Consider the following 21,384-nt stretch of genomic DNA (forward strand, 5'->3'; position numbering starts at 1 on the left):
TAATTTCACTTCTTAATGAGTTACAGGCTTATCAGTCCCTTATGAAAGGTAAGAGACTGGTAGAAGAAGAGGCAAATGTTATCCATTCCAAGAAGTTCCACAAGAGTTCATCCTTGGGAACCAAGTTTATTCCTATATCCTCTGGTCCTAAGAAGATCCAGAAAAAGAAATGAGGGAAGGGGAAGGCTCCCACTGCTGGGAAAGGCAAGGGTAAGGCCAAGGTGACCGACAAGGGCAAGTACTTCCACTACAATGTGAATGGTCACTAGAAATGCAATTGTCCCATGTATCTCACCGAGAAAAAGAAAGAGAATGAAGGTAAATATGATTTACTAGTTCTGGAAACTTGTTTAGTGAAAAATTACCAAAATGCTTAGATATTTGATTTGGGAGCCATTAATCACATTTGTTCCTGGGAATTAATTCCCTCTAGCAGCTCGAGGAGGATGAAATGATGCTCAAAGTTAGAACGGGAGATGCCATTTCAACTTTGCAGTGGGAACTGCTAAGTTGTTTTTTGGAAATAGATTTTTGTTTTTAGAAAACTTATACATTGTTCCTAAAATGAGAAGGAACCTTGTTTCTATTTCCTATTTAATTGAACAATTGTACTCGATTTCCTTTTCATCTAATGAAGTGTTAATTATGAAAAATGGTGTGTCTATCAGTTTAGCTAAACTAGAAGACAACTTATATGTGTTAAGACCAACTGAATAAAAAACACTTTTAAATAATGAGATGTTTAAAATTGCAAATACTTAAACAAAAAGTCGAAGAATTTCTCCAAGTAAATCTTGATAGGATCGTTAGATTGATAAAGAATGGACTTCTAAACAAGTTAGAAGATGATTCATTACCTCCGTGTAAATTCTGTTTTGAAGGGAAAATGACTAAAAAAACTTTTAGTGGAAAATGTTATAGAGCCAAAGAGCTCTTAGAGCTCATACATTCGGATCTTTGTGGTCCAATGGATGTAAAGGCTAAAGAAGGGTATGAATACTTCATTTCTTTCATAGATGATTATTTGAGGATGGTTACTTATTGATGCGTTGTGAATATGATGAAATAATGGTGTATATTGCGATGGTGGTGTATGCATTGTACATGCAAGTTTTCCTAGCAAAATCCAAGTATAAATCCTACTAGGTTGCTTGGTAAGCTCAGGGTCGAACATAGGGACTATGAAGACAGTATGCGATGGTAATTTTAGATTCCTTTACGGTAACAATCAAAACAATAAGTTGGTTAGTATGTTCGTTTAAAATATAAATCCTATGCGAGGGAATTGAAGAAAGAGTTGATAACAGCGAAAGTAACAATGAGTATGCGGGAAAGGGGTTGAGAAGGGATTTAGCTAACACTTCCTAAGATTGCGTTCAAGCTATGCGATCATGCTACACACACATAACAGCAAATCATCTTCCAAAGCAAATGCCACAGTTCCTATTTCCAGGACGCATGCGACGTATACGATGATGTCGATAAGACTTATTCCTAAGTCTCTATTCTTGTCTATGCGATGATGAATGATGCACACATACACAAGGTGACTGCATACTATCATATCCTATCTCTAAGGTGCATGCAATGTGTTAATAGTAAACAGAACTTATTCCTAAGTTTCTATCTCTTACTTATGCGGTTCTAATATGACTTTCCTGAGCTTAGATTCTAATATGACTTTCCCAATCCTAGATTCTATCCTTAGACGACCCTCTTGAGCATCTCTAAAGGACGAATGACGCATACATAATGCAAGATGATCGCATAAAATGAAGATCTCAGGTTATGTTAGCTAAGTGCTTTTCAACCCATTTGGAAGTTTAATTACTCATGCATAATGTAAAGAGAGTGAACAGATGTAGAGATGCAAATTCCATTTTATAATTAGAATCAGGGTACAAAATGAAAATGGAAAGTAGGGATAGTGAGCCTGGTAGCAATGTCTTGCTTCCCAAGGCTTTTACACTGTGTTTTTCTCTACTCTACCCAAAAGAATGTTCTTGCTTCCACAAGAGTCGGTCGTCTCTCTGTTTGCAGCGCCTCCTAGCAGTCTTCCGAGCTTCCTAGGAATGATCTCTCGGCGTCCTCAATTCTTCACTCGCCTCCGCCTTCTAAGTGTAAGAAAACTATGAACAACAGCTAACTATCTTCTATATGGCGAACTCTCTATACGACCAATCCCTTTTATCGATGGTGGCCTTCGGTATTTATAGAGATCAAGGTGAAGAAACTTTTCTCTCAAATGATTGCACTGATGGAATGTCATTAAATCTCTCTGTCTGATGCACCAATTAATTGTCACCAAAAAGTTGAGTGTACTTGCTACAGTGTGTCATTAACGGCTTGTCAACTAAATTTGGATTCGGCCATCATCAGCTTTTTGTCCCATCATGATTTATTAAGCTTTTACCTTGATGCGCTGTCTCTATGAGGCCACTTTCTTGAGCAGATCTTCGTGAACGCATATGATCGCATAGCTTTGCGGTCACAATCTTCTAATGCGCTCGAACGCTGAATTCCCTGGATTGCAATTCTGCCTTGTGCCAACGCATTTTCCTGCACAAAATATGTAAATTAGCTGCTTTAACGCAATTGGCGCATGCGAACGCAATGTTCTCAACTTAATGCTTTTGGACACGATTTTACATTTTTTTCCCGTCACAATCCTACATTGTTTATATCTTTGCATTGTAATAACATGCATTTCTGCCCGTTATCACTTATACCAAATGGAACATAAGTCTGAAGCCTTTGAAAAGTTCAAAGAGTTCAAAGAGTATAGATGCCTTAGTTTATTATATTTATTTACCATATTCCCACTATTTTGGATTATGATATTATGTACAACCCACTGACTAGAGTTTTAGATCAAATAGGAGTTTATTGGGTTTTATGCCCTAAAACTCGTAGATAGTAAATGTTATCAATTGACCGTCATCAATAAAGAGTTATTAATGTTAATTCAATAAATGTTATTGATTGTGTTGTATTTTATTTTGTCTCAATAACCCTAAATTCAATACACTAACATCCAAGATTGCCTTATGAGTCTTGAACTGTATGTGGAGACATATAGGGATCAATGTTTAAGATACAACCTAAAGAATGTATAGTATAGGGATAAGGTTGGGTACCTTATCCTGGTGACACTATAGATATGATCCACTTTGTATTTGATACAAATGCAATGATTCAACGTGTTCGTGTAGGTGACACGCAGACGAGGGTACCTTATGCAATGAGTTTACATAAGATCGGACCGCGAAATAGTAACCATTAGATGTAACATCGTTAACTAGTTTGGTTCCTATTTCAATTGGATGTCCTAGGCAACTTAGTCTTAATCCTAAGTGTATTATAAACTTCTGTTAACGAGGGACAAGACCAAGTGATGAGTTGGGAACATAATAATACAAGATAGAATTCATTCCTTTCCCACTTCAAGGTAAGTAGATGAGTGCTCCCTTAAGTGGTGTCTCCCGTACTTGAACAAAGGGCTCTACCTTCTCATTGGCCCGAGAGGGGTTTCTTTTTATTGGTTGGACCATAAATAAGTTTTTCATTAGAGGAGCATTGATACTTAAGGATACAGAGGTAAAACTAAGGGTAAAATTTGCCTCAATTAGTGTTATAGACACTCGTGACTAACTTGCTATTATTAGTCTATATTCATGGACATAGAAATATATCTGCAGTGAGAAGAGTGTAACTGTGGTCTTTAGTAGAGTGTACTCATAGTTAACAAATATTGATTAATTTGGTTAATGAATTTAGCCAATTAATCTCATATCGTTTGCGCTTATGATCTACAGGTCCACCAGGACCCCTTGTTAGCTCATTAAAAGATATTAAAAAGGAATGATTTGAATTGTTCAAATAAATTTGAGGAAATTGTATATTAATGTAATTAATACGCAATTGATTATGGATGTGATCTATAATTGAAATAAAGTTGGAGAGAAATATTTGAATGAGATTCAAATATTTAATTCAAGTGAATTAGATTCATAAAGAATAAATTAATTAAATTAATAGAGAGGTGATGCACATAAACATACGATGTTTATTATGTTAATTAGATATATACGTTAAATTGGATTTAATTACAGATGGTTATTTAATTAATATGCTAATTAATTAAATAAACATTATAATGGGTTTTATGTTCTAAAACTCGTGGTTTGTAAATAATAAACTTATTCTGTTATCAATAAAGATGCTATTAAGGCTTTGTCTGTTGGGTTTTATATCCTAAAACTCGCAGTTTGTAAAATGATAAACATTTTCTATAATCAATATACTTGTTATTGATTTCATATATTGTATGAAAGTCTAAATCCAATAAACTAAGACCCATGGCTATTGTATGAGTACTTGAACTTTATGTGGAGACATAAGAGTGGATCAGGTTCGAGTAAATAGCCAAAATGATCTATGTTACATGAATAAGGTTGGGTATCTTATTCTAGTAACACCATTGGATGCGGCCTACTATGTAGTTGTTACAAAGAGTTGTAAAGTGCTACATAAGACGTGGTCTGAATTCGTACATGTTATGACATGAGGAGTGGGGGCGTCCTATGCAATGAGTTTGCATAAGATCAGGACCAAGAAATAAGTCACTCTTACTTTATAACGATGTTTACTGTATAAGACTGACTATTTCACCTAAATGACCTAGGTAACTCAATCTTAATCCTGAGCTAACTATGAACTCCTGTTTATTAAGGATTGTCTTTAGATTTGCATAGGTGAGGGTTGGCTCAACAGCGCCGGCTCAATAAGACTCCTATTTTAAGGGTAAAACTGGATAGATAGCTGGGGATATAGGGCGTAGGACAGAATTCACGCCTACCCGATTTCGGGATAAGAGAAAGGTTGTTCTCTCAAGTACTGAATCCAGGTCTTGAACAAGGAGCCTCACCCTCTCACTGGGTTTAGTGATTGGATCACAAACCAGTTGTCCATTAGAGGATCAGTAAGGACTTGAGGAATAAGAGGTAATCTCGGGGGTAAAACAGATATTTGACCCAACCATTATTACGAACAACCTGTGAAGGGTCGACTTGCTTATTATGGTTAAATCATGTGGACATAATATATCTACAGTGAGGGGAGTGCAACTATGGGCTTTAGTGGAGTGACCCATTAGTTAACGAATGGGGATTAATCTGGTCTAATGAGTTTAGACAATTAATCTCGGATCATTGGAGCTCATGATCTGTAGGTCCGCGAGGTTCCCCTACTAGCTCATAACGGACTAGCTCTAGAATAGCGTGATAAGTTAATTTGAAATGTTCAAATTAGAATTAAGGAAATTAGTAATTATATGAGATATAATTACATGTTTAATTTGAGAATTAAACGGAATAGGAGAATTTATATATTTAAATATGATTTAAATATATAAAGATGAATATGTGTTAAAATTAATTTAATATTTGATATTAAATTAATTAAGTTTTATTTATAATTAATTTTTTCGGTTTTAAAATCAAAATAGATTTTATAAAATCATTTTTGATTTTATGATAAAATTGAAAAAGAGAAAAGCAAAACACACAAAATGGAAAAAGAAAATTTTCCATTATCCACCACCTAAGTAGAAAATAAGTGTTCATCAAGTGTTCATCAAAGTTGTTTTAAACATAGAGATGTTTAAAATTGCTGGAACTCATAAGAAGAGGAAGATTTCTCTAAATGCCTATCTTTGGCACTTGAGACTGGATCACATAAATCTCAATCGGATTGAGAGATTGGTTAAGAATGGTCATCTAAATAAGTTGAAAGATAGCTTATTACCGCTATGTGAGTCCTGTCTCGAGGGTAAAATGACAAAAAGATCTTTTTTTTAGAAAAGGTCTTAGAGCCAAAGAACTAGAGCTGATTCATTCAGACCTTTGTGGGCCTTTAAATGTTAGAGCAAGAGAAGGGTATGAATATTTCATCAGTTTTGTAGATGATTATTCCAGGTATGGGCATATTTACCTAATGCACCAAAAGTCTGAAACTTTTGAAAAGTTCAAAGAGGATAAGACTGAGGTTGATAACCAATTAGGTAAAAAGATTAAAACACTTTGATCAGATCGAGATGGTGAGTATATGGACATGGAATTCCAGAACTATTTGATAGAACATGGAATTCAGTCTCAACTTACAGCCCTTGGCACACCTCAGCAGAACAGTGTGGCAAAAAGGAGAAACAGAACCTTGTTGGACATGGTTCGTTCCATGATGAGTTACGCTTAGTTACCAAATTCTGTTTAGAGACACACAGTTGAGACTGCGGTGTATATTTTGAACATAATTCTCTCGAAAAATGTTTTTGAAACACCTTACGAGCTCTGGATGGGACGTAAAGGAAATTTACATCATTTCAGGATTTGGGATTATCCAGCACATGTATTGGTGCAAAATCCTAGAGCATTGAAAAATCGTTCAAAAGTGTGCCTATTTGTAGGCTACCTAAAAGAAACAAAAGGTGGTTTCTTTTATATCCTTGGGAAGATAAAGTACTTGTGGCAAAAGGGTTTACCCAAAGAGAGGGGGTAGATTTTGAATAAACTTTCTCTCTAGTTGCCATGGTAAAGTCTATTAGAATACTCTTGTCCATAGCCACATTTTATGATTATGAAATATGGAAAATGGATGTCAAGACAGCTTTTCTGAATGACTATCTTGGAGAGAGTATCTATATGTCTCAACCAGAAGGGTTTATACAGCAGGGTCAAGAGCAAAAGGTTTGCAACCTTAATCGATCTATTTATGAATTAAAACAAGCTTCTAGATCCTGGAATATGAGATTTGACGCTACGATCAAATCTTATGGCTTTGAACAAAATGTTGACGAACCCTGTGTATACAAGAAAATCGTCAACAAAACTGTCATTTTTCTGGTGTTGTATGTTGATGATATTCTACTCATTGGAAATGAGGTAGAATATCTAGCTGATGTTAACAGATGTCTGGCTTCACAATTTCAAATGAAATATTTGGGAGAAGCATAGTATGTTCTTGGAATCCAAATAGTTTAGAATCGCAAGAATAAAACATTAACATTATCTCAAGCATCTTATATAGACAAGATGTTGTCTAGGTATAAAATGCAAAATTCCAAGAAAGGATTTTTACCTTCCAAGCACGGAATTTACCTGTCTAAGGAACAGAGTCCTAAGACACCTCAGGAGGTTGAGGAGATGAATCGAATTCCATATGCATATGCATTGAGAGTTTGATGTATGCAATGTTGTGTACTCGTCCCAATATATGCTATGCCGTAGGAATTGTAGCATATTTCAGTCTAATCCTGGTCATGATCATTGGACTGCTGTTAAAAATATTCTCAAATATCTACGGAGAACGAGAGATTATATGCTCGTGTATAGTACTAGGGATTTGATCCTTACTGGATACACTAATTTTGACTTTCAGATCGACATTGATTCGAAGTAATCAACTTCGGGGTCAGTATTCACTTTAAACGGAGAAGTAGTTATGTGAAGAAGCATAAAGCAGAATTGTATTGTTGACTCCATAATGGAAGTTGAGTATGTAGCTGCAAGCGAGGCAGTAAATGAAGCAATATGACTCAGAAAGTTCCTGACAGATCTGAAAGTAGTTCCTAATATGCACCTGCCTATCACTTTTTATTGTGACAACAGTGAAGCAGTTTCAAATTCAAAGGAACCATGAAGCCATAAAAAGGGAAAACATATTGAACGAAAGTACCATCTCATTAGGGAGATTGTACACAGAGAAGACGTAATCGTCACCCAGATTGCTTCCCAAGACGACTTAGTTGATCCATTTACGAAGGCCCTCTCGGCTAAAGTATTGACTCGTGCCCAGCTGCGTCTGCATTAAGATCCGTGCTAGTCAACCCGTCAACCTGCGCGCTCGTCCGATCCATAGACCTGCGTGTGGCTCAGCCAGTCCAGATGGTTCAAACCGGTTCGATTCGACTAGTTTGACCAGTTCTTACTAGTTTTTAGGTGGTTTTAGCCGGTTTTACAATTTTGAAGGTCCGATTCGGTCAGAGGCTGTTTGAGGTTGTTTTCTTTTTGTTATTGTAATTTGTTTAGCTTTTAACTAGCTTAAGATGCCAAAACAGGTCCATTTTAGTCTGCATATTTAATTATACATTGTGAATATATAAATTAAATAATTTATCTATTGTATGCATATTGTATGCCATGTAGATTTAAAATCTCACCATAGAATAAGCATGTAGCATGCATTGCAAGTATGTTATAAGTGTTATAATATATAGTATGCATATGTAGGATTCCATGGTTTTTGATATAAGTTGTTATATTAATGCATGGAATGGATGTTTATATAATTTCTATATAAAGCATGTCAGATGCATGTTATAGGTTCATTGTCTATGTTACAAGTGTTATAAAAAGTGATAGATTTAAAAATCTATAACAAAGATAAAAGCATGCTCACTTAGGGTTAACGAAATCCAAACAATCCTATTTTAATAGTTAAAATAGGTCGATATCTTATAAAACTAGTGGTTATAAGAATACTCACCTGGTGAGATCTTGTCTAAGGTTGGAGGTATTTAAGTTGACGTTTTACGGAATACCTGCTACTTGGGGATTAAGTCGGCATATGAGTTAGGTTAACCCGGTTTTATGAGCATACATGAGCGATGTGAGGTAATAAAATTGGTTTATCACTTAGACATCATAAGGTTAATTCTAGTATAAACTAGGGTTGGCAACGGGGCCAGGCCGGGATGGGGGGCATCCCCCATCCCTGGCCATGTGAGAGAAATTCTCCCCCATCCTCGCCCCCGTCCTCGCGTCGGGGAAACGGGGTCTCCACGTGGCCCCATTCCCCGTTTCCCCGCAGGGACTCCCCATTTTTTGTTAATTAACATTAGATTTAAAATTAGATTTTATTTAAAATTTGATTAGCTCACAAAAAAATCCATTAAATAAGTTTATCGAATTCTTCATTTTTTAATTCAAGTGATTTTATTTGAAATTTGACTAGTTCACAACATCTTATACATTTAAATGAACACAATTTAAAAACTAACAAATCCATTAAATAAGTTTACAACTTAAAATTCAATAAAGTTTGAATAAAGAAGTCAATTAAAGGCAAACGTCTTATATATCCAAATAAGTTTACAACTTAAAATTCAAAATCTCGTCTTTCTCTCTTCAATGATGACTTCACAATCAAATCTTTCTCCTTTCTTGGCATCATCTCATCTTTAGTTGTGAGTATTATTCATTCCTACATTTAAAATGTAACAAACAAATAATGTCACCAAAAAAAAAAAAAAGCTAGACCACAAAATAATGTTAATTCTTGAGCATACCTTAGTCACTGCGTCATCTTCATCAGAATCGTCTGCATCTACTTAAACAGTTGCTAAATGTTTAACTATTTCTTTTCCCGTGCTAATACCTTATATTGTCAAATATTTGTAATAAAAGAAAATATTTAATAATATATTAAATGCTAAAAAGAGATAAAACAAAAAAAACAAACTAACCTGTCAAAACTTCAGTTGTAATCCAATTTTGAGCGCACATCAAAGCCTCTATCGTCTTCGGATGAAGTTTGTTACGATGTGGGCTTACAATCCTACCATAGATACTAAAAGCAGACTCTGATGCAATACTAGATAACGGGATGGCTAATATGTCTCTTGTAATTTCTTGTAAAATTGGATACTTAACACCATTCAATTTCCATCAACTCAAAATGTCAAAATCGGATGTTCGAGGTAAGACATGTTCATCCAAATATGCATCAAACTGTTGCTTCTGATTCATATTATTAGAATTCGATACAAACAAGACATAATCATTAAAATCATCAAATTCTATATTCTATGAGGTTCCATCTAAATTTCTAGCGTGATAATCATCACCTTCACCTTCATGCTTCAGCTGATATTCTGTTTACAAATCTGAACAAATTTTTTTAATCCTTTCCACTTCAAGAAAAAAACATCTCCATAAATTCCAGGGAAGTAAATCTCAATCAACTTCAATTTGTAACGTGGATCTAAAACTGCAGCTATGGCCATTACCCCATGAATTTTCTTCCAATACTTATCAAACTTTGACATCATATTTGAAGTCATGTCTCTTATCTCTTGAATGTAGTCCACTCAGAAATAGCCAATTTTAATATACAATTTTTTGGGAAAAAAAGATTAGCAGTAGGATATTTGGATCTAGAAAATATTTCAGTCATGTGATGAAATATTTTCAGTTTCTCACATATCTCTTTTGCTAATGCCCAATCTTAATCCAACGACAAACACTTGTACTTTGGTTATCGTTGTTTTAATCGATAAAAAACAACCTTGTACTTTAATGCAATGGCTAACATAAAATATGTAGAATTCCACCTAGTACAACAATCAAGACTCAACATCTGACCATCATAAACATTCAACTGTCGAGCAGTTTCCTCAAAATTTCTCCTTCTTTTTTTGTGTATGCACCCAAAAAGACACACTACTACGTACTCTTTCGATCTCATCTCCTATCACTGCCAACCCATCTTTCACAATCAAGTTCAGAATATGAGCACAACATCGCATAAGAAATAAACTCCCATCCAATATTAAGTTTCCACACAAACTATCAACAAGCATATTAGCCATGGAGTCATTTGTACTACAATTATCTACAGTTACAGATGACAATTTTCGATCAATATTCCAATCTAACAGACATTCCATTATTTCTTCATGAAGCATCTCAAAAGTGTGTGGAGAAGGGACATATATAAACCTGATTATTTTGTTTTGCAAAACCCAACTATCATCAACAAAATGCGCAGTGATAGCCATACAACCTTTTGTTTGGTGGTTGGAAGTCCACATGTTCGTTGTAAGGGTAATTTTTCCTTTGTTCTCATTCAACAATGTCATGGTTTTCAACTTTTCAGTCTCATAAATTTTCAAAATCTCCTTCTTTATTGTGTTTCTTGACACCATCTTAAATAATGGTTGGATGATTATTCTAGATATGGCTATATTTACCTAATACATCATAATCCAACACCCTTGAAAAGTTCAAGAAATATAAGGCAAAGTTGAGAACCAATTAGGTAAAAAGAATATAACACTTCGATAGATCGAGGTGGTGAGTATATAGACTTAAAATTCCAGAACTATTTGATAGAACACGGAATTCAGTCCCAACTCATAGCACCCGGTACATCTCAACAAAATGGTGTAGCGGAAAGGTGAAATAGAACCCTGTTGGACATGGTTCGTTCGATGATGAGTTATGCTCAGTTGCCAAATTCTTTTTAAGAATATGCAGTAGAGACTATTGTATATATTTTAAACATGGTTCCATAAAAAAGTGTTTCAGAAATACCTTACGAGTTATGAAGAGGACGTAAAGGTAATTTACGTCACTTCAGGATTTTGGGATGTCCAACACATGTATTGGTGTAGAACTCGAAGAAACTGGAACACCGTTAAAAAGCTACCCTAAAAAGACAAAAGTTTTTTTTTTTTCTATGATCCTCCGCCAGATAGTATTTTTATCGACAAATGCAACTGTAAAACCCGAATCCTAATTACGTTAAGTAAGAGTAAGTAATGAGATGTTTCCTAATGAGCTAATGAAGCCTTGTCTTAGGAAAGATAGGAGATGAAAGCAAGAAGAAATAGGCTCTTGGGTAGCTAAGTGTAAAAGTAGGACAAAACTTAGCTAGGCTAAGGAAGGTCATGCTTGATGATGGAATGCATAATAAGCATATGAATGAGACCATGCCATTTAATCAGGTGTAGTGTTGAAGTAATATTGTGATGAAGTTAGAAAAAGGAAATTTGGTAAATCTTAGCCCTTCATTACCAATAGTGGGCCAAATGGCACAAGGAGAGTTCATGCTGGATTTTGGGCGAAAATATAAGCAAGAAGGTTGAATTCATTGGGTCGGGTTGGACAAATTACTTAGGCTATTTGTGTAATTCCAGTGGCATTCGAAAGCTCTATGAGTCTATTTTCTGTAGCTGGGCTGCTGGAAGGAAAACTTGCCGGAATAAGGCCGGAGAGGCAAAATGAAGACGAAGGATTCGTTTCTCGGGTGAATCTAGGCCATCAGTGAAGAATTGAAGCTCTAGGACGAATTACGAAGCGTTTTGAGCTAAAAATTCGAGGTAATATTGTTAACTCAGTTATAAACAACTTTGTAAAATGAAAATTTTTAAGATGAGGCCTGGAAATTAAGTTATTTAATTTTGGAAGTTTGAACTAGAAATTATTAAACAAGCAGGCAGCTGCTTGAATTGGGGCCAATGATGAAGTTTTGAATCTCCAGATTAAACAACGGGGAATTTTGAGTTGAAATTTTAAGGTAATGTTGCAAACTCAATTCTAAACATGTTTGTAGAAGGAAGTTTCTTCAAAAGAGGGCTGGATTTTGAGTTATGAATTTTTGAAGTTGTAACAGAGGATCTATGCATAAGTAGACAACTGCTTGGGAAGAACAAGCAAACAGCTCATATGGAGAAGGAGGATCTCGCTTATGAAGGCAATCTCGCTAATTTTGTGCTGAGGATCTCGCTTTAGAAGGGAATCTCACTAGAAATTGGGCTGAACCTCGCTGGTATCGCTGGTAATGGAGTATCGCTAGGAAAAACTTGATCTCGCTCATGAGGAGAATCTCGCTAGTAAAGCTGTCTCCGATGACGAAATTTCCATTAGTAAATGAACTATTTGAGGTATTTTGCTAAGAATTCTAAGTTGTTTAACTGGGAATTATGTTCTTTCAGGCCAAGAAGAGCTAGGAGAGGCGTATAACCCGTTAAGAGGCCAACAAGTTGTGAGTGACTATGTGATGAATTGATGTTTTAACGATTTAGAAACCATGATTTTCTTGAAGTTATTTCTCATGCTAAGTGTTTAAATGAAGTGCCAAGCAACGTGTTTGTGAAACTTATTCTCATGCTAAGTAAAGCATGTTTTCCATGGAATTGATATGATTTAAATATGTTATTTTGTCCAAATACTTTCAGCATGTTTAAATAACTCCATTTTTATGATGAACTAGTATGATGAATGAACTAGTATGATGATTTGAGCACTAAGCCTTAGTGTTCAACTAAATGTTTATGACTAGTTTTACTTAAAACGCGATACCGAAAGATATTTGAGAAGGTATCCACCCAACCAGATGCCAAAGGACATTTGAGAAGGTATCTGACCAACTTGGTACCGAAGGACATTCGAGAAGGTACCAGACCAACTTGATACCGAAGGACATTTGAGAAGGAATCTTAGCAGCTCGATACTGAAGGATGTTTGAGAAGGTATCTGAGCAGAAGTACCTAAGGATACTGAAGGACAATGAGAAGGTATCTTAGTCAGGTACATAAGGTACAACGGTACTCAGTTATAACCACGTGCACATTGGTAATACAACGTCGAGGGACTGAGTAAAAAGGGTTCTCCCCGACTAAGGTTGACATTGAAGGTTAGAACTAGTAGTTCACTCTCGACTAAGGATAAAGGCAGTCGTATATTCTTCTAGGCTAGAAGAATAGTTTGAAATTTCTAATGCTTATGAATGTTTATCAACGCATGATGTTTACTAATGTATGAGTTTTCCAAGTATGTTTTTCCATGTCTAACGCATGCTAGTGGTTTTACATGCTAATTCAATATGTTTTAAGCCAACTTATTTCACAAAGTATGAAACATGCATTAGAGTTAAAGCTAAGATTGAATGAAGCTTGACGTACTATGTTTTAAATACCTCCAGTTGCCAAAGTACATGCGTTGGTATTTCTAAATATAATGAATAGGGATACTGAAGGTGGGGAAGATATTTGAATAAATGTACCTAAGGTGTTGACAGTACATAGTAAACTCCATGTGTATGTAAGTAGGTCTGAGTGAGAGGCCGAGGTATGAGTCTCTTGACCGATAATAGATGTTGGGAGCTAGAGCATCGTATGCTCGTTCTCAACTAGGGAATAATGATGATTATTGATGTTTAAGAGTTGTTATCAGCGTTTATGTTTTAAGGATGTTGCTTAAGATGCCATCAATATATTTAAAGAGATCGACGTAGGGATCTCTTCTAGCCATAGTTTAATATGAATAGGACAAGTAGAGGTCTCATCTGGCCTTGGCTTGACGTTGGGTAGCAATGAATGTTCATTCTCAGCTAAGATTCAGGTTTCAGATACATTGGTTTAAATGATTTTATGTACACGTTTGCTTGGTATATTTTAAGTCCCAGTATTATGTTTTCAAGCTTTCAGTTTAAGCATGAGATTTAAGTTTTATCAAGTCACTCACTGGGCTTCTAGCTCACGTTTTCAAATGTTTTCTTTCAGGTAGCGGTCAGTTCCCAAAAGATTATTCTACTACTACACTGCCACTTAAAACATAGATTGAAGGAAGCGTAATTGAAGACCTGTATTAGTTAGTACACATGTGTCTGTCTAGTGACTAGTATTCTTGATGGGGCTCACTAGGTTGTATTATCTATGTAAACAATTCTGCGAAACCCTGTAAATGTAAATGTGTTAAGTTTTGAGTTATTATATATGTATTCAGGGTTTGAGCAAGATTTAACAGGTAAGATAGGCAGTAAGTGCCAGCAAAAGGGTTGGTAACTGCTGCAGTCACCATTCCATCCAGGTTAGGAGGGTAATCTGGTACGGGGTGTGACAACAACCTTCTTAGAGGAGGACCACATAAAGAATCATCAACCTTGCAGTAAGCTAGTATTAAATGAATTAACCACAGAAGCTACAAGTAGATCAATGAAAGTTGTTGATGACATTGGTGTTTCACATCCTTCTCAAAAGTTGAGAATGCCTTGACGTAGTGGGAAGGTTGTTCAACAACCTGAGCGTCACATGGGTTTAATAGAAACTCAAGCTGACATACCTAATGATGGCTTAGAGGATCCATTGACTTTTAAACAGGCAATGAAAGATGTGGATAGAGACTAATGGATAAAAGCCATGGACCTCGAAATCGAGTCAATGTACTTCAATTCAATCTGAGAACTTGTAGACCAACCAGAAGGAGTAAAACCTACTGGTTGCAAATGGATCTACAAGAGAAAACGAGATCAAGCTAGTAAGGTACAAACCTATAAAGCTAGACTCAAGGCAAAAGGGTTTACCTAAAGAGATATGATGGAATATGAAGAAACATTCTATCCAATTGTCATGATTAAGTCTATTAGAATACTCTTATCTATTGCTGCTTTTTATGGTTATGAAATCTGGCAAATGGACATCAAGATAACTTTTTTGAATGACTATCTTGAATAGAGTATCTATATGTCTCAACTAGAGGGGTTATAGAACATGGTCAAAAGAAAAAGGTTTGCAAGCTTAATAGATCCATTTATGGGTTGAAACAAGCATCCAAATCCTGGAATATGAGATTTGACATTGTGATCAAATCTGATTTTGTACAGAATGTTGATGAACCTTGTGTCTACAAGAAAATTGTCAACAAGATTGTAGCTTTCCTGATTTTATATATTGATGATATTCTACTCATTGGAAATGAAGTAGAATTCTTAGCTGACATTAAGAGATGGCTAGCATCATAATTCCAAATGAAGGATCTGGGAGATGCACAGTATATTCTTGGGATCCAAATAGTTCAGAACTGCAAGAACAAAACGCTAACATTATCTCATACATCTTATATAGACAAGATGTTATCTAGGTATAAAATACAAAATTCCAAGAAAGGTATGTTACCTTTCAGGCATGAAATTCATTAGGAACAATATCCTATAACACCTCAAGAGGTTAAAGATATGAAATGAATTCCCTATGCATCAGCAGTTGGAAGTTTGATGTATGCCATGATGTGTACACGCCCCGACATATGTTATGCATTTGGAATAGTCAACAGATATCAGTCCAATCTTGGATATGATCATTGGACTGTAGTTAAGAACATCCTCAAGTATCTTCGGAGAATAAGAGACTATATGCTCGTGTATGATGCTAAGGATCTGATCCTTACAAGATACATTGATTTTATTTTTCAAACCGATGTAGATTTTAGGAACTTAACTTCGAGATCAATATTCACTTTGAATGGAGGAGCTATATTATGGAGAAGTATTAAGCAAATTTGTATTGTTGACTCCACAACGGAAGTGGAGTATGTAGCTGCATGCTAGGCAATCGAGGAGGTAGTATGACTTAGAAAGTTCTTGACTGATTTGGAAATGGTTCCAAATATGCACCTGCCGATCATCCTTTATTGTGATAATAATGGAACAATTGCAAATTCCAAATAACTTAGAAGTCGTAAGCACAGAAAACACATCGAGCGCAAGTACCATATCATCAGGGAGATCGTACACCGAGGAGACGTGATCGTCATGCAGATAGCCTCAGAAGACAATTTAGTTGATCCTTTTACGAAGTCCCTCCCGACTAAAGTGTTCGAGAGTCACCTAATGGGATTAGGACTACGAGATAGATAAATCTAGGGCAAATGGGAGAATTACTGGGTATCTGATGCCCTAGTTTTTTTGTATTTATTCTCTCATACTCAACATTGTATATATTTGTAAACGCACTAGAGTTCTAGTTCAAGTGGGAGTTTGTTGGGTTTTATGTCCTAAAACTGGTGGTTTGTAAATAATAAACTTATTCTGTTATCAATAAAGATGTTATTGAGTCTTATTCAATAAAGTTGTATTTTGAATATATTAATTGCTTATTTCGTTTCAGAAATAACTTAAATCCAATAAACTAAGATCTATGACTATTATAGGAATACTTGGACTTTAACCAAAGGCTTAATCTTTTGCCTTTTTTTAGTGCACTATTAATTTATTACTAAAATGAGTCGATATGGAAAAAGGAAATAATTGAAAAATAGTACGAAAGTGGGGAATTCCATACAAAGAGCGTCGTGTCCGTACGTCTCACTGTCTCTGCTCATTCCTTCTCTTGCAACTACGGACGGTTCAGATGTCTCCCAAATTCAAATCCCACATCTGATCTCTCCATTTTCAACCGTTTGATTCGAATAGTGATCTTGCTGTTCGTTGTCTGAAAATGGTTGATACAAGTGGGTAACAGAATCAGCTGAAATCAAGCACCCCCATCATTCCATTTCATCACCAGCCATGGCCATTGTTCACAAGCACAGAGAAATTCCTGCTCATTCTTCTGCTGTGGTGTCTTTTTTCTCTGGTTTCTCATCTTTCTGCTTTTGCATTTCAGCTTTTGGCCGATCTAAGTTGCTTTCAATTTCTCTCTCTTTCCTCCTTAGATGAACCAGTGGAGGCCAAGGAAGAAGGAGAAGCTGCTTAGGAGAAAAACTTGGGTCTCGAGTACACAACCGAGTACTAGTTATGATCAAGTGAGTGGACAGTTTCACTCTGTTTTTTTCTCTTCTGTTGTCTTTTGGGTCGATTGAGATCTGATCTGAAATTCTTCCAGAATTTGATGGATACCCAGTTGACAGTTTCACTCCTTTTCATGTGAATTTACACTGAAATGGACTTTTCTGCTTTTTTATGGCATTATAAAGTCTTAAATCACCGACTCAAAAACTTAGGCGTATGGGTAATTTAATATTATATCATCTACGAAGAATGACTCATTTTTTTAAGAGGAATTTGAGCTTTTAAAATTTGTCTCTGAAGAACCCTTTGTAGATGTTTTGTCATTTTGAAGCCCCATAAAATGTAGGACAGAGTTCGGAGATGACAACTCTGATTCACAGACAAATTGGTTTTGTTAATGCCAATTGCCCAACAAAGAAACGGCAGTCATCAGAAGTAGAACCTGCAAAACTAACAAATTGTGAAAGGTTGAGTCGAAGATCTCACTAAAGACATTTCGCGGCTTTGTCCTTTGTGCAAATAGTTCGGAATAACGTCATGCCATCCCCAGGATAAAACAACCCAGAAAAGTCAGTCACGAAACTGCACCAGAACTGATCGGCAAATGGTACATGCTCTGTTGCTCGGAAAACTGGTGAAGAAAAGGAAGTGGAAGAAGAAAGGTTTTTTTTCGTCTGTGAGCAGAGAAGAGAAGGAATCATCTTGTTCACTCTTCGCTCACTTAATTTATAGGCAGAGAGTCCAACGGAATATTGCGCACTGCGTAGAAATGGAGGACGCATGCGGCTGATGGAAGCGAAAGAACTGGTGAAGAAGGTGTCAAAAAAACAGAAGATGAATTTTTAAAAAATATATATATATATATATAACAAAAAATATTTTTGTAATAAAAGATAATTTCGTCCAACAACGATGGTGTGCAAAACATAGATGGTTGGATTAGAGGTGAGCATATATAAAGGATTTCCCCTTGTTAAATTAAGCAATGTGGGATTCTTATTTTCACAAAAACCCATGAAAATATATAATTTTCATTTAAATAAAAATTTTCACCAACACAAGTCAATGGCACAAGAAGCTGCTGCACTTGAGTCGAGAATTTGAGCTCCTGGAGCGCAGGGTGTCAAGGCAGAATTCTAGTTAAAGTTTTGGAATATATGCTGAATTTTGTTTTATTTCTTTTTAATGATTATTGATTACACACATACCTGATTCAATTTGACCTGGATTGAAGTTTTATGCTTATTTCATCAAGGTTGCAAAATTAGTTACTAGACTTTGATTTGTAATGCATGTTGGTCTCTCTTTTTTCTTGTCCTTTCATTATAGGATTTAGCATCTTCCCTCCGATATCAAGTCTGAAGTAAATTTTGATTGACTTGCACTGGTCTGCTTGTCATGTGCGATGTGATTCTTCACGTTACTTATTCTATGGCTAGGATGCATATCATATATATTTGGACTGCTTATGGACGATGAGGAGTTTGTTAGAGTGCTTCTTTGAAGTGACAGCCACTCATGTGTGGGGGCTAGTTTACAGTCTCCTCACGGCATCCATTCCTTCTGTATTGCTGTAATTTTCTGAAATTCATTTCATTTTTGCATCCTGTAATGCCCTCCACCTGGAAAAATCTTACATTTTATGTATGAATGTCTCCTTTTCATGTGAATTTATACTGAATCTGACTAATATATGCAAAATTCTTTATCAGGAAGCAGTTCACAGTTTTTCACTGACTCGAAGGTAATGGATCACATTGACATTGCAATGATATGCTTCATTGTTCTCCAGAAAAACTCGATTATTCTTCAATACTTTATTTTATGTCTTTTAACTTGCAGTGTAAAACCCAAGAGAACAACTGTTGATAGCTTATACCATGATCTCGAAGCTCAATCTGTTGTTATGGCACGAGCAAAGGAGGTTCAAGAAAAATTATCTTCTAGTTATCCCAGTCTTATTAAGGTTATGCTCCCATCACATGTCACAGGAGGATTTTGGCTGGTAAACCTACCTGCAATTCTCTTGGATCTGAAATGTGCATTGCTGAGGTGAATCCTTTGACAGAACTTTTTGGGTCGTGGCAGGGTCTTCCAAAAGGATTCTGTGACCTCCATTTGCCGAAGCAGGATACTGCAATGGTCTTAGAAGATGAAAGTGGTAAATTATATGAAACAAAATATTTATCCGAAAAAACGGGGTTGAGTGCTGGATGGCGAGGTTTCTCAATAGCTCACAAATTACTGCAAGGAGATGTCATAGTTTTCCATTTAGTAATGCCTAACAGATTTATGGTAACTGTTCCTCTGACTTTAGTTGATTTTTCTTGGCAATTGTTTCAGGCCTTCCATAACTTGGCACTTAGTATGAGTAAAAGTTGAACGTTAGAGAAACTTCTAATTGCCTTGGTCCATCCAATTGTTCTTCAGCCCTAAGTATTTGTCGTTGTTTGAAATAATTAGCTGCAGAGATATTGAACTTTGATGTAGATCTTGGTAACATAATAAACTAGGTCGATTCGAGGAGAATTTAGGATCAGTCTTTCAGTTGTAGGCTCTATTTACTCGGCTTTTGGGATTCAAGCACTTTAAATCTGTCATGGTCATCTGTCTCTGCTGTTTTTAGGTTTACATTGTGAGATCCAATGCTGCAGCTGAGGTTGATGGTGCTCTAGGCCTTAAATATGAGGCCTCCAACAAACAAACACCTATATGTAAGTTTTGTAGTTCACACAGTCTTTTTGGCTATTTTCCATTTCTATATTTGTGACAATATGGGAACATAGGTGAAGTCACCATGCTATTGTTCTTTTAACATGTAGATAGCAAAGAAAACATCCCTCATATTAAGGAGGAACATATCATCCTTGAGGATGTAAATAGCAAAGAGACTAACATTGCTCCCGTGAAAGAGGAAGCGGAAGAAGACTACAATCCCATCTCCCCTGCAATGGATACCCATGAAGAACATGAGCAAACAAATAGCCACGTGCTTTTAGATTCTGAGATGATGCCTGTGCTAGAAGAGTCTGAAAATGAGAGAGAGAGTTTTGGTTCTTACTTTATGAATGGAATTCGTTTATCAGACTCTATACTGAATTTCGACAAAGTGAACAATTTGAACGATTTCAGCATTTCTGTAAATGGATTGATTATTGACTCTGAGTTCTCCAGTTACATTAGAACCAAATACTATGAGCTATGCTGCAGCCAGAAGTCATTTCTTCATGACCATATTCTTGAAGGTCTAAATTACAAACTTGTTTCAGGAATCATATCAGAGACCATCAACATTGCTGATGCCATTAGAGCATGCAAGATTACCACTTCACAAGAACACCTTGTGACTTGGGATAAAACTCTAACAGCTTTCGAAGGCTTAGGAATGAACGTAGGCTTCCTGCGAGTTCGAATCGACCAACTATTGTCTCTCTCTCTAAAACCAGAGAAGAAAAGAGAAGCAGAGCTGAAGCGGAACTCTATAGAAGAGGAAATACACAGTCTCTTGGCGAAAATCATTGAAAGAAGAGCAACCATGAGGCAACTTGAAGCTGAAATTCGCTCTTTAGACGCTGATATTGAACATATGGATAAATTGTTCAAGGAAGTAGCCAGTGCCCCTTGGTGATGGGAGGGATGATGTACAAAATACAAAAAAATTCCTGGGTGTGTAGAGTTGGTTTGGTTTTGTTGGAAGCTGCAGTGTATTAGTTGGTTAAAAGAGAGTTTTGAGAACATTCTGCCATTTCTTTTCGCAACCATAGCAATGCAAGGAATTTCACTGATGGGTTGAGAGGGCTAGTTGTTATAGCAACCATAGTAGTTTAGTTTTGGCAATGGGAGGAGAGTGAAAGATGTAAAATTTTGGGAATGTAATCGTAAAAAGTGAATTTGAAGTTTATTATCTACCCTATTCTATTTGTATATTCAAGTACATTTCTTTGTGTTGTTTTCTCTTTCATTCTCTCTTTGGCTGCAAAAAGAATCAGATCTTACCTGAAGAATGGTGGAAAAAAATAAAAGAACAAAAAATAGTAT

At 36.0% G+C, this 21,384-nt stretch overlaps 1 protein-coding gene and 1 long non-coding RNA gene across 4 annotated transcripts; one reads left to right on the plus strand and one right to left on the minus strand.

The window, feature by feature from the left end:
* Positions 1-9,169: 9,169 nt before the first annotated feature.
* On the minus strand, positions 9,170-13,164 carry LOC150038425 (uncharacterized). Its single transcript, XR_016530736.1, has 3 exons — positions 9,521-13,164; positions 9,344-9,432; positions 9,170-9,258 (listed from the first exon to the last, which is right to left on the minus strand). It is a non-coding gene; the product is annotated as an uncharacterized LOC150038425 (long non-coding RNA).
* A 3,697-nt stretch (positions 13,165-16,861) lies between these two features.
* On the plus strand, positions 16,862-21,282 carry LOC120087990 (AP2/B3-like transcriptional factor family protein). Of its 3 annotated transcripts, none has more exons than XM_039045017.2 (7): positions 16,862-17,175; positions 17,271-17,360; positions 19,059-19,090; positions 19,189-19,351; positions 19,435-19,641; positions 19,973-20,060; positions 20,169-21,282. In XM_039045017.2, exons 1-7 carry the CDS (start codon positions 17,125-17,127, stop codon positions 20,972-20,974), a joined length of 1,437 nt encoding a protein of 478 aa, XP_038900945.1. In that variant the 5' UTR covers positions 16,862-17,124; the 3' UTR covers positions 20,975-21,282. The 3 variants fall into 3 exon arrangements, with proteins under 3 accessions (XP_038900945.1, XP_090171807.1, XP_038900948.1); XM_090315681.1 differs by having other exon boundaries at positions 16,944-17,172; XM_039045020.2 differs by lacking the exons at positions 16,862-17,175; positions 17,271-17,360 and adding an exon at positions 18,791-18,919.
* Positions 21,283-21,384: the final 102 nt, after the last annotated feature.

The sequence above is a fragment of the Benincasa hispida genome, chromosome 1, assembly GCF_027475165.1.
Source record: "Benincasa hispida cultivar pf3 chromosome 1, pf3_genome.v1.1, whole genome shotgun sequence".
Lineage (NCBI taxonomy): Eukaryota > Viridiplantae > Streptophyta > Magnoliopsida > Cucurbitales > Cucurbitaceae > Benincasa > Benincasa hispida.